Genomic DNA, 12,136 nt, shown 5'->3' on the forward strand with positions numbered 1-12,136 from the left:
ACACACGCACACATACACACATATAGAGACAATTTCACAGACACTCACATGTGCAAACCCCCAAAGACATCCCTAAAGATACACAGAGGCAGAGTCACTCGGACATAGTCATGGGTGAAGGTAGAAACCTTCAGACCAGCCCAGGCATCCGTAAACATGCACCCCACCCCACCCCCAAGATCCAGACAGGGGCCTGGCCCAAGCAGCCTAAAGGGCTGGACATCTTTTATTTCTTTGCCCCCACCCCTCAATCCCCCTCAGCTTCCTGGGGCCCCTTGTTATTCACCAGCTCCCCACCCCAACCCTCACACTGCCAACCCAAGCAGTCCATTCCCCTGACCTGAGAGCCCTTCCCAGATAATCAAGCCAGGCCAGACCAGCCCTGGCTCCTTTGCCTTCAGGATTCACTGCGCTGACCTCTCTCCTGTCCCCTCAGCTTCAGCCTGTCCACCCATCCAGTTCCCCCTCCCCTGTCCCAGGGTCTAGGCCTTCGAGGACTAGCCCTTCCCCCCCTACATACACACACACACTCACACACACACACCCAGGGTGCCAGGGGCCGCCTGCCTCCAGCACCCGGCTCCTCCCTACCGGGGAGGGGGGCACAAAAGGGCCCTTGTCACAGCTGGGGCTCAGGCCGGGTTGACGGATGCCTGGGTCCTACATGAGTGTAGGGATGTGTGGAGGAGAGTTTATAAGCTTCTCCAGTTTCTCCCTCACTCCGCCCCCCCCTTTTCCTTCCTCTCTGGAACCTCATTCCCCATGAGATCCATAGCAGATTGCAGCCCTCATAGCTGGTCCTAGGGCCAAAGGACCTTTGGGCAGAAGCTGCTGTGTCCACTAATCGAAGGAGGTGTAGATGAGGACTTAGCAGTGATCTATTCCCAGGGGCTTAGGGAAAAGGAATATCCATCACCTGCCATGATTGCTGCCCTCCCCTATGAGAGAGGAAGGAAGGAGACTCAGACTGGAGATAAGTCTTAAATCTTCCCTTCCTAGGACTCGGGCAGCCTAGAATAGCAAACACACATGCACGTACGTACGTACACACACACACACACACAAGCACATGCACACATCCATACACACATTTGCACATGCACACACTGGCCCTGGAGTAGGGAAAGACCTGGACTCAGATCAGACATAGCTCTGGAGCCTCAGTTTCTCCATCTGTAAAATGGAAATCTTTCTCAAGGCTTAACACATTATGGGAATGTTGGCTGCTATGTTGTTCCACCCACCCACCCAAATTGTCTCTCCAATTCAAGCACTTGCAAATGGGGGCAACTGTAAGGGTAAGTAATAATATATGAAGCTCTGGGACTTAGACCCCAGTGACCAGAATGCCAGGCAGCCTACCAGTCATCAAGGTCTTTAATCTCCATGGATTTATAAGTCATACTAACACTACAACTTTCTCCATCCTTCCCACCAACCCAAAGTCTGGGAAGAAGGAAGAGTGCTATCTCCCCAAGAGGGAATCCCTGAGTGAGGGGTGGGGAATTCCCAAGGGTAAAGGAGATGGTCGAAGGGAGGAACTGGTCCTGCCACCCCCACCTCCGGCTTCATGATGTCAGACGCTGCCCGTGCCTTTCCCGAGACTGATACAAAGACCCATTGAGGAATCCACTGGGGAGGGGTTAGGGATGAATTCTCAGGTCCTAGAAGGGGAGAGGGGATCATTCATTTGGGTCCCTGAGGGGAGGAGAAGCTGGGGAGATCAGTTGTGGATAGTGATGCAGAGAGGTGTGGAGATCAGATGGGAAAAACGGTATCCAAGTAATGTTAAGACAGTGGTCATCACTAACAACCTGTGAGACCATGATAGCTTCTCCTCCCTTGGCCTGTTTCCTTATCTGTAAAATAAGATGGTTTTACCAGATAGATTTTACTAGCTCTAATTCCATACTCCTATGAACTGTGTTTGTACCAAGGATTGGCTGACCTTTTGGGACTATTCCCTGAGGGAGGGAAGGAGAAGAAAGGAGAGGTTGGACTCATCCCTTCCAGGCTTCTCAGCTTAGGAGGGGGTCAGCTTTCACCATCGTTTCCCATCAAGCAAACACCTTCTAAGGGGGCACGGACCAAGATGTGGCCATAATGAAATTCATGGACAATACAAGGGAGGTTTGATTTCAATAGACCTTTGTCTGTGCTTGGCATGGTCACTACACCGTGCCATCAAATACCAAGATAATTCACAGTCTAATGGGGACTATAAATGCATCCTCAGATAAATATAATTAGGACAATGGATCTAGAGCAGGGAAGGACTCTCAGAAGCTATTTTTGTTGTTGAGTTGTTTCAGTCGTGCCCCACTCTTCCTGGCCCCACTTGGGGTTTTCTTGGTAGAGTTACTGCATGGATTTGCCATTTCCTTCTCTGGCTCATTTGACAAATGAGAAAATTGAGGTAAGCAGGGTAAAGTGACATACTCAGGATCAAACATTTAATAAGTGTCTGAGGTTAGGTTGAGGAAATAGGAAGGTGAGGAAAATGAGATTCAGGAGTCATCTCTCGAGAGTTGAAAAGGACCTTGAGACTCACCCTTTTATAGGAGGATTCTGACTAGAGAAGTGATTCCTCTAGGATCATTTAATCTGGAAATCAGAGACAGGATCTGAACCTGAGATTTCTGACTCCAGATTCCCCCCCTTATCACTAGTAAATGGTCTTAAATCATGTGATTATAAATAATATCTGCCATGTTTCCTGCCATCTCTGCTCTGGAAGCAGAAAGAGTTGTAGAAAATTGGGGTGCGCCAATGTGTGTGTTCATGGGTTGCCATGGCCAAGAATGTTTCCTCACCCGGTTACCTTCTAGTGATGAACCTTGAATGACGGAGATACAACCTGTCTCCAGGTCAATTATTTAGTTCTTTTCCAGTTCAGGAGGAAAAACTAATATCCAAGCCCCTCCGCCTGCCCAACCTTTGGGAAGTCAAAATAATATCCACTCCATCATGAGATTTCAGGAGGACTTTAGTGAAGCCTGCTTCCTGACCGGCTGACAGTAAGCCCAGGATGGGAAGGATGAGCCAATGAGCTGAATCGAGCAGGTTCAGGGCTGGTGAATACAGAGAGCTTTGGGGCAACGAAGATGTTGTCCTTTAGCTTCCCTGGGCCAACTCAAGAAGCTTGGGACCACCAACTTGGGCCTGGGTAGACCTTTTTTATAGATACTCCCCTTCTCCATTATTAATAAACACTAGATCCTTGTGATCTGGAGTTGGGGAGACAGAAGGTGGAGCAGAAAGATGGACATGGTTATTAAGCCCAGGCCCCACAGAAAGAGTGGCTCAGTGGTTAGGGGTGGGGTGGGGAAATGGGATGGGGGGGGGGGGAGATGGGCAATCAGCCTGCAGGATAAGAGAGGCTTATCTGCCTCATGTCTTTCCTAGCCTTAATCACTGAGTCAGACTGAGACCTGTTACAGACCTTAGATTAAAAAGGTCAAGGTCCCTACTGCCTCCAGGGCCCATCTCCAGGGATCCCGATCCACATCTGGCCACTGGACTCAGGTGTCTCTAGAGGAGAGAGTGAGCTGGTAACTTTGCAGAATGCTCCCTCACTGAAATCCAATTCAGGGGCATGTCATGGCATCACTTCCCTGAAGTCATGGTCTTCTTCCAAGAACGAAGGACAAACTGCAGCCGAGGAGTTACTGTACTCAGAATACTGGACAGATTTAGGGACCAGGAGATCCAGAAAGTTTAGGGAGTAGGGAAAGGTGAAGGTAGGAGAGCGAAAGGGGAAATCTAGAGGAGGAACTCATGAGTCTACTGGGGGGACCACCCCAAAGTTAGAGATGGACTTTTTCCAAGGAGATGATTAATTCTCTGCTTCATCCCCTTGCCTCCACTAAAGTCAACCCATTTCCCATCACACAGGTGCTTAAGAAGACCTCATCACCAAAGATGACTGGGGAAGCTCTCCCCCAACTCCCTTCCCTACTGCTAGGCTTGAACTCTACCTCTGACTGAGGAGGGGATGGGAGGGCCGAGATGGAGTACATACTCTCCCCTTCCGATCAACTTCCCACACTATGGAGATGACAGTCTGATGTGGAAGGAAGCTCCAAGTTTCCATGGGGGCTTGGAGGTGAGATGAAATTAAGGAGGTGGCGTTTTCAAGAAAGAGGGAAAAATTCCAGAGTTTTTTTGGTAAAGCATACCATTTTATTTTGAGACAGTCACAACAGGAAGGGATAGGGGGAGGGAATAAATTAGAAAATGAAGGGGGGAAGGGAACTTGGGAAGAGGGTGATGAGATGATGAGATGAGATGAGATGAGATGAGACGATGTCACGCCTTGCAACAAAATCCACATTTTTTGTTGCGACAGCAATTGCAACAATATGTGCAGATGGGAAAGTGACTGTCAAATCTCTTTGTCCTCTGAAGCAAGGGCTGCTGCGGGGGACAGAAAAAAGAGGTCAGTGGATTGATGGGGCTGATGAGTAGGGGCAGGTCTAGGGGAAATGGGCTGTCATTCTTAGGGGAAATGTCTCACCATAGAGTCCTTGTGAACTGGAGTTGCCTCCTGGAGGGGGTTCTGCATGAGGTCCTGTGTCTGTGAAAAGACCCAGGATCTTGAGGAAGGAGATCCCAGCCCAGAGCCCCCATCAAAGTACACTCCCCTAGTCACAATGTCCCTCCTTCATTCTAGAAGCCCCTGACGTCAGGGTGGTGATGTCACGAGACAAGCCACATGAACTAGATTTGAGTAAGGGGGTGCCGTGCTGAGTCACCAGCCTCGCTGTCTCCGCCAGGACCATCTGGATCCAGTGGCCAGATGTGGATCAGGACGACTGGAGATGACCCTGGGCAGACACTTTATCTCTCCCCCCCCCCCCACTCCTAGTGTGCAGAATACAGCCCCTACATACCTCCCATCACCCAGACATCTAGCCCCCGCCCCCAGTCACTTATTAAATCCAGGGATCTGGGCCTCCTGGCCCCATTCCCCCTCCCTAGGACCAGGCATCCATGGGCTCTCACCTTGCTTGGGAGGACAGAAGAACAGGCAAAGTTGGAAAGGAGGAGGACACAGAGGCAAGTGGTCTGGATTTGAATGGTCAGTGCCATTTCTGTGTGTCGTACCTGTTCAGTCCAGTATTCTGTCTGGTGTCCCGAACCCAGCACTTTTATGAGGCACCAGGCTCAAGCCCCCTCCCCTTTGGCCCAACTTACTTTCCAAGAAGGTGGTGTCGTCAAAGGGTGGAGGAGAGATAAGCGGGAACATAGCTCCGGGGAACAAATGATTGTGTCACCCACAGTCCAGAGGAGGTGTGTGTAGGGGGTGGGGCAGCTGGGGTCACCCGCAGGACACAACAGCCGGAGCTGACACATAGCCTCCCTGACTTTCCTGGGGGGAGCACCCCAGACTTGGGAGTCACAAACCCTACACTATGTGGTCTTGAACAAGCCACTTCCCATCTGGGGCCTTGAGACCTCAATGTTCTCATCTACAAAAAGGATTTGGACATGATGAAGTCCCTAGAACACCCCTGAGGGTATTTAACTGAGCTTATGACCAGTTCTGGGGATCCTGCTTCCTTCTGGGAGCAAAACCAGCTCCTCCCTCTTCCCTCCCATCCCTCTTCTCCTTCCTTAGTCTTTCCTAACCAAGGTAGCTGCTCTATCCTTACTGTCCTAAGAAGGTGACTTCTTAGAGTGGCTAGGTGGTGCAGTGGATAGAGCACCGGCCCTGGAGTCAGGAGGACCTGAGTTCAAATCCAGCCTCAGACACGTAATAATTACCTAGCTGTGTGACCTTGAGCAAGTCACTTAACCCCATTGCCTAGCCAAAAAAAAAAAAAAACATGAAAGGTGACTTCTTCGTCCTTACCCTCCTCACACCGGGTGTCCCCCAATTTTAGTCATCTGATAAGAAAAATATCATAATATAAACAGAAAGTTTGATGGCTTGGGACTGCAGGCGTTCCTTTGAGTCCTGGTGGCTCTGGCATAGACTGGCTGGATAAATCACTTAATTCATCAACTAGCTATTAAGCATTTCCTATTTGCCAGGCACTTAGATTCTAGAAAGTTCCCCCCAGGAAAAAAAAAAAACCAAACAGCTGCTACCCTCAAACAGTTTTTGTTCTACTGAGGGAAAACATTCTACAAATACACCAAATAAATAAGCTTGAAATGATGTCAGGGAGATGGAGCACTAACAATTTCGGAGTTCAAGAAAGGGCTCTTGAACAAGGAAGGAAACCAGAGTCCAAGAGGTTCTAAGCATTAGGGACAGTCTGTGCAAAGGCAGGGAAGTGGGAAATTAAATCAAGAAGACCTGTTTTAGGAACAGCAATTAGTCCAATTAACTGGACAGGAGTGAGCCAGACTCTGGATGGACTTGTAAAACCACTAATGCTTGGAGAGCAGGGTAGGGGACTCTGTGTTTAGGGATATCCCTTTGGTGGTCCGAGGAGGATGCTTTGGAGCAAAGAGATTGGAGACAGGGCGATAGACCTGGGCTGTGTGAATGGAAAGGGACCCTGGGCCATGGATTTAGAACTGGTCACCCCCACTTATCTTAGAAACAAGGAAATCGGGGCCAAGAGAAGGTTAAGTGGCAAAGCTGGGATCCAAACCCTGGTTGTGTGGTTGCAAATCCATGGAGCTCTTTTATCAATATATAGGGCAAACTATAGGGCAGGCCTTGCCAAGTGCTGGGGATCCCTGCCCTCAAGGAGCTTCCAATCAAATGGATTTCTGGCAAGTGACTAGATGGGAGGTGTGGAGTTGAGGGTAATCTTCGAGGTCTTAATTTGTGACGTACATAGGGAAGGATGGTTTGGGGGGAAATGACAAGTTTCTTTTTGGTGTTGGGTTTGAGTGTGGTGGGCAGGGTGCCCCAAAAGAAAGTATGGCTGGACACAACGTGTAGGAGCTTAATAAATGCTTCCGAGTTTGACTTCAGTAATGACACTCTGACCCTCAGTCTCTTCTGTAAAGGGAGATTTGTGTCACCTACTTCCCAGGGTTCCTGAAATAGTTTTTGTGAACCTCAAGAGTATTAAACGAATGTGAAGCATTACTGGGGAAGGGGGCTAGTAAAGGAAGTCATCTGTGCTCTGCCCCGCCATCCCTCCCCAATCCCATCAGCCTGTGTGACTGTGTGACAATACATTTCTGGGCCAATTTCTTCAAATGAAAATGAGGGAGTTAATTATAATGTCTTTTCCAAACCCAAACCTGATTCCATACGGGAATCAGTGGAGAGCAGATGTCTTTGTCCAGACATCCCCCCCCCAAGAAAATGCAGGTCACTCTGTTCAGTCCCACCCTAACCCCTACCCTCTTGTCTGTTTGCTCAAGTTGGCCTCAACTCTCTCCTCACCCAGGTAGACTTGAAGGCGCCAGATTCATCCCCACCCATCCAGGGCTAGGGCAATGACCCTAGGAACACAGGCCAGAGAGGGAGACAACATAGCCCAGGGGTCACAGGACACCCAGGGCGGCTGACGGCATTGAGGATAGTGAACGGTTTTGGGGGGTACAAGGATGGGAGGGTGGGTTCATGAACGAGGAGGGAGCTAAGAGAGACCACCCCTTCTCCTCCCAGGCTGGCCTGTCCCACCACCTCGGGGAGGATTTCATCATCAGCAGGGCTGAGGGCAGGGGTCACCATGGAGGCGCCAGAGCTGGGGCCCTAGGCGACAGAAAGACGGGCCAAGTTGGGAATCACCCCTTCCCTCCCCTTTCCGTAAGGAGGGTGGGGGGGGTCAAGGTCAGGGTTGCCACTGGGTGAAGGGTGGGACCCGCCTGGTCCTTCTCTTGCAACCCTAAAACCTGTCCTTCACCCCTCATCCTCCCACTCCCAAGCCCCTAGCCCCATCAATAGGAAGGATATTCCACCCAAAGATGGATCAAAGAAGAGAGACTAACAGTCGAGGCGGGGGCCTGCTCAGGCCAGTTTATTGCAGTTTAAATACCTTTCTCTTTTTTTTGGTCTTTTTTTTTTCATAAAGAAATTAAAACACACACACACACCCAAAGAAAGGGTAAGGGCGTCAGGAAGTGAGCTGGGGAGGTGGGAAGGCTGGAGCCCCAAGTCCAAAGAGCCCCGAGCCGTGGGGTGGCCCCTCCAAAGGCGTCCCCCCTTCCTTGCAGCTGTCTTGGTACCTCCAGGGAAAGAGAGGGGAGGTGGGGGTCAGGGAAGGAGTAAGGAATCTCCTCCTTCGTGTCCAGCCCCTTCCTCCAAGGGGAAGGCAGGAAAGGGGGCCCAGCAGGAGCCACGGGCGGCATGACTGAATCAAAGTGGAGGGATCAGGGGCCGAGGAGAGGTAAAGAGAGAAAGTCAAGAGGAGACAGACAGAGATGGGAGAAGGGACTCATGTTGAGGGGAGGGTTGGGGTGCTGTAATCATGGAAATGCTTTGTTTCTCCCCACTTTTGTTAAAAATCTACTATAAAAAATGCAGCTGGGGGAGGGGGGCAGACTCTCTCCCTCTGTGCTAAGGGTTGGGGACCAGGACCCCGGGGAGGGGGTGGGGAGGGGCATCACTGCCGGGACGTCTCCCCGACTATCTCCAGGCCGTGTTGCTGCAGCTGGGCTCGGAGCAACGCGTTCTCATTCTTGAGTTCCTCGATCTGGGAACAGGCAGCAGAGGCTGAGGCCGCAGTGGGCTCCCCGAAGCCCAAGAGCCCAGCTCCCACCTTCCCCATGGGTGGCTCCCGTCCTGCCCCGGGCCCCGGAGCGGCTCACCTGCTGCCTCAGCAGCTCGTTGTCCATCTGCAGCCTCTCGGCTTCCTTGAAAGTCTCTTGCATCCGCTGGTTGGTCTGCCGGAGCTCACGGATGTAGTCACAGGCTTTGGACAGGATGCCCCCTTTGCTCTGAGGGGCACAGAGGCAGAGATGCCAATGAGACCACAAGTAGTGGCCAAGAAGCCCCTGGGGCCCAGAAAAACCCACCTGCTGGGGGCCTCCTTGGCCCTAGCTCAGTCCCTGGAGGCAGGGATGGACAAGCTCTGGGGAGCTGTCTAGCCCCTACTGCCCAAGGGAAGACATCCAGGCCAGGGGCACTGGCCAAGAGGGGGACAAGCTCGAGAGAGGGTAGGGATGGGGACACGGACAGGACAGGACAGGCCGGGACAGGCAGACGCTCTCACCGCTCCCGTCTTGCTGTTGTCTGTGTTACAGTCTGGAATGATTTTGGAGAGCTGGACAATCCAATTGTTGATCTTGTCCCTCCGCCTCCTCTCCACTGTGGGGAGGGAAGAAGCCCCACCCGGGGGACTCGGTGAGTACGTGGGAAAGCTGGGGGCGGGGAGATAGAGACAAGTGGCCCCCTACCTCGGGACAGCAAGGGTCTCCTTGTTAGACTCCACTAGAAGTCTTTATGAGTGCTTAATGAACCCCTATGGGAGCTGAACACCCCACCAGGAGCTTCCAAGCCTAGAGGATAGAGGGAGAGGTCACGGTGGGCAAAGGACCCAAGCTGAGCCTTGAAGACTGGAGAGAAATGGGCTCAGGGCCAACACTGGGGAAGGGAGGTCTGCCCACAGGAGGGATACACAGAAAGACTGGCTGGAAGCCCGGCTGCAGAAGCCTCCAGGTCACTGGGCTCTCTCTCCCTCCTATCATGGCCTTGGCTTCCACTTCTCCCCACTGGCTCTAATTCACTCCCCCCTCCCCAGCACCCAGGACAGGTTGGCTTTGCCGAGGGGACAGGGGAGGGAAGACCTTGGTCCGAAACCCAAGAGGCAGTGAGGGGCCCTTTGTCCTCACCTTCATTGTGCTGAGCTCTCCTCCTCTCATCTCGGGGGGTTCTCGTCCCATCCATTTTCCTGGAGGAAGAGAGGAAATACACACCCGTCCCTTTGCACACGGGCAGCGGCCCTGCTCCCCGACCAGTGCCCGGACTCGAGGAATCCGGCCTGGTCCACCTCGGCATCCAAGCGGCTGGCACCTACGGAGAATATGGGTGGGTCCTGGGAGCAATCGTCCTCTGCGTCCCCGTCTGCAGCACATCCTGCGGCGTCATCATCACGTAGAACTGGCCTAGGGTTGGGGTTAGAAGTTATCCTCAGAGCGGGCCAACTGTTCTGACACAGAGGCCTCAGTTTCCTCAAAATACAAGAAGGTGAAATTGAACCATCTCTTCTTGTGGTATAACGGTGGGATGATAAGGGAATATGGTGGAATGAGCTCTGAATTTGGAATTGGGAGGCTCTGAGTTCAAATCCAGCCTCAGACGCTTCCTAGCTGAGTGATCCTAGATCAGTCACCTCTGCCTACAATGGTTTTCCTAACTGCAAAATGGGAATAACTGCACTTCTCCCCTGACAAATGCTTATTTCCTTCCTTCCTTCCTCCCCCCACCTCAGTTCACTAGGAGTCTTTCCAGGTGTTTCCATTCCCCTGCGATCACTCGAGTCATTTCTCTTCCCCCTGTAGTTTCTCCAGTGCCCAGTGTGCCTTTTCCCCCGGCCTCCATACCTCCAGCCTGAAGGCTCTGGTCCGTGGTCTGCACGGACACAGCCGTGGCATCCCCCACACTGGATGCCGGGAAGTAGGCAAACCGGGCCTCTCCGCTGACCGCCTCGGCTGCCGGGCTGCCCCCATTGCTGAAGGGGTTCTGGATCACGGCCTAAGGAGCCAGAGTGAGGATGAGCAGATAAAGGCCCCTGCCCCCTTGGGTACTCTCTCCTCTAGGTCCAGCAGGGAGCTTCAGCCAGGCCCCGTCCCCATCCTCCTCTCCCACCCCCATTCGCTCTCCCCCCTACCCTCTCCCCCTCCACTCTCTTCTGCCCCCCGCCCGGGGTGAGGGGTCTCGGCTCAGCCGCCTTTGTGTCTCCCTCTGCAGCGGGGGTCCACGTGCGGTGCCCCCCCGGCCGGCTCTTGGCCTCCAGGTCAGGGGATGGGGGGGCTGGGGGGCCGCTGACCTGAGCCACGGCCTGCTGGCCCCCGGTGAAGGCTGCGGTGGACACGACGCTGACGGCGCCCGTGGTGTCCCCCTGGCCGTCCAGCTGGCCGTCCGTCACCTGGACCACTCTGTATGTCACCTGCAGGGGGCGGCCGAGGGGGCGCGTCGGCGGGGCCCGGGTGCGGGCGCGGGCGGCCCCGGCCCCGGCCCCGGCCCCGGCCCCGGCCCCGGCCCCGGCCCCGGCCCCGGCCCCGGCCCCGGCCCCGGCCCCGGCCCCGGCCCCGGCCCGCCTCACCTGTCCTCCATTATTCTCTGTGCGGAACTGGTACTGGATGTTGTGCTCCCCGAACGCCGCCTGCTGGACGCTGGCGATGGCCACCGCGGTCTGCTCCTCGGCCCCGGGCCCTTCCCCGGCTGGGGGCAGAGGGAGGCCGGCTCAGCGCCGCGGCGCCCCCTCCCTGCGCCCACAGCCCCCCGGCGCCCCCCGGGGGTCCCCACTCACTGTCCTGGAGCTCGACGCCCTCCTCCGCTTCGGGTCCCTTCTCGTGGCTGCGGGGCGCGGGGGGGGGGGGGGGGCAGCGGTCAGCGGGGAGGGGGCCGGGGCCGCGCGCGCCCCCGGGGACCCGCCTCCCCCCCCCCCCGCTCCGGGGGTCCCCCTGCCCCCTCCCCCGCCCGCGGCCTCCATCTTGTGCCCCGCCCGGCCGGCGGGCGCCCCCCTCCGGAGCGGGCCGGCCCGGGCGGCCCCGGGCCCTACCTGGCGGCGGCGGCGGCGGCGGCGGTGGCCGAGGCTGCGGGGTCCAGGCCCGGGTCCAGCATGTCCATGGGGGGGTGGGGGCGGGGGGGGGCGCGGGGCCCGGGGGAGGGGCGGGGGAGGGGGGAGGGGAGGGGAGGGGGCGGGGGGGCCCGAGCCCGGCGCTCACGCCGCGCGGCAGGAGGGGACGGAGGAGACACGGGAGCCGCTCGCGCTGATCACGGGGACAAACAGTGGGGTCATGTGAGGAGGAGAGGCCGCCGCCGAGGCCGCCGCCGCCGCCGGGGCCGGGGCCGGGCTGGCGGCGGCCGCCCGGCGCCTGGCTCCCCGGCCGGCCCGGCCCGGCCCCGGCGCAGGCCCCGGGGGCGCGGCGGCCTGGGCCTGGGCCTCCCGCCCGCGCCCGCCCGCGCCGCCCGGCCCGCCCGGCCGCTGCGCCGCCCCGGCTCCGCCGCCCGGGCCCCGCTCGGCCGCCGATCGCCCGCCGCTGGCGCCGCTTGCTATTT

General features: G+C 55.8%; 2 protein-coding genes and 1 long non-coding RNA gene across 3 annotated transcripts; 1 reads left to right on the forward strand and 2 right to left on the reverse strand.

Annotated features, from left to right (window-relative positions):
• Positions 1–4,155: 4,155 nt before the first annotated feature.
• HAMP (hepcidin antimicrobial peptide) lies at positions 4,156–5,142 on the reverse strand. Its single transcript, XM_074192582.1, has 3 exons — positions 5,005–5,142; positions 4,517–4,576; positions 4,156–4,416 (listed from the first exon to the last, which is right to left on the reverse strand). Exons 1-3 carry the CDS (start codon positions 5,089–5,091, stop codon positions 4,309–4,311), a joined length of 255 nt encoding a protein of 84 aa, XP_074048683.1. The 5' UTR covers positions 5,092–5,142; the 3' UTR covers positions 4,156–4,308.
• Positions 5,143–7,903: 2,761 nt separating this feature from the next.
• Positions 7,904–11,918, reverse strand: USF2 (upstream transcription factor 2, c-fos interacting). The gene is made up of 10 exons (XM_074218924.1): positions 11,637–11,918; positions 11,385–11,431; positions 11,178–11,296; positions 10,902–11,021; positions 10,456–10,606; positions 9,930–10,017; positions 9,745–9,803; positions 9,126–9,220; positions 8,722–8,850; positions 7,904–8,606 (listed from the first exon to the last, which is right to left on the reverse strand). The coding sequence occupies exons 1-10, from the start codon at positions 11,702–11,704 to the stop codon at positions 8,517–8,519; spliced, it is 966 nt and encodes a 321-aa protein (XP_074075025.1). The 5' UTR covers positions 11,705–11,918; the 3' UTR covers positions 7,904–8,516.
• Positions 9,085–10,110, forward strand: LOC141509397 (uncharacterized). Its single transcript, XR_012474643.1, has 2 exons — positions 9,085–9,256; positions 9,814–10,110. It is a non-coding gene; the product is annotated as an uncharacterized LOC141509397 (long non-coding RNA).
• Positions 11,919–12,136: the final 218 nt, after the last annotated feature.

The sequence above is a fragment of the Macrotis lagotis genome, chromosome 1, assembly GCF_037893015.1.
Source record: "Macrotis lagotis isolate mMagLag1 chromosome 1, bilby.v1.9.chrom.fasta, whole genome shotgun sequence".
Lineage (NCBI taxonomy): Eukaryota > Metazoa > Chordata > Mammalia > Peramelemorphia > Peramelidae > Macrotis > Macrotis lagotis.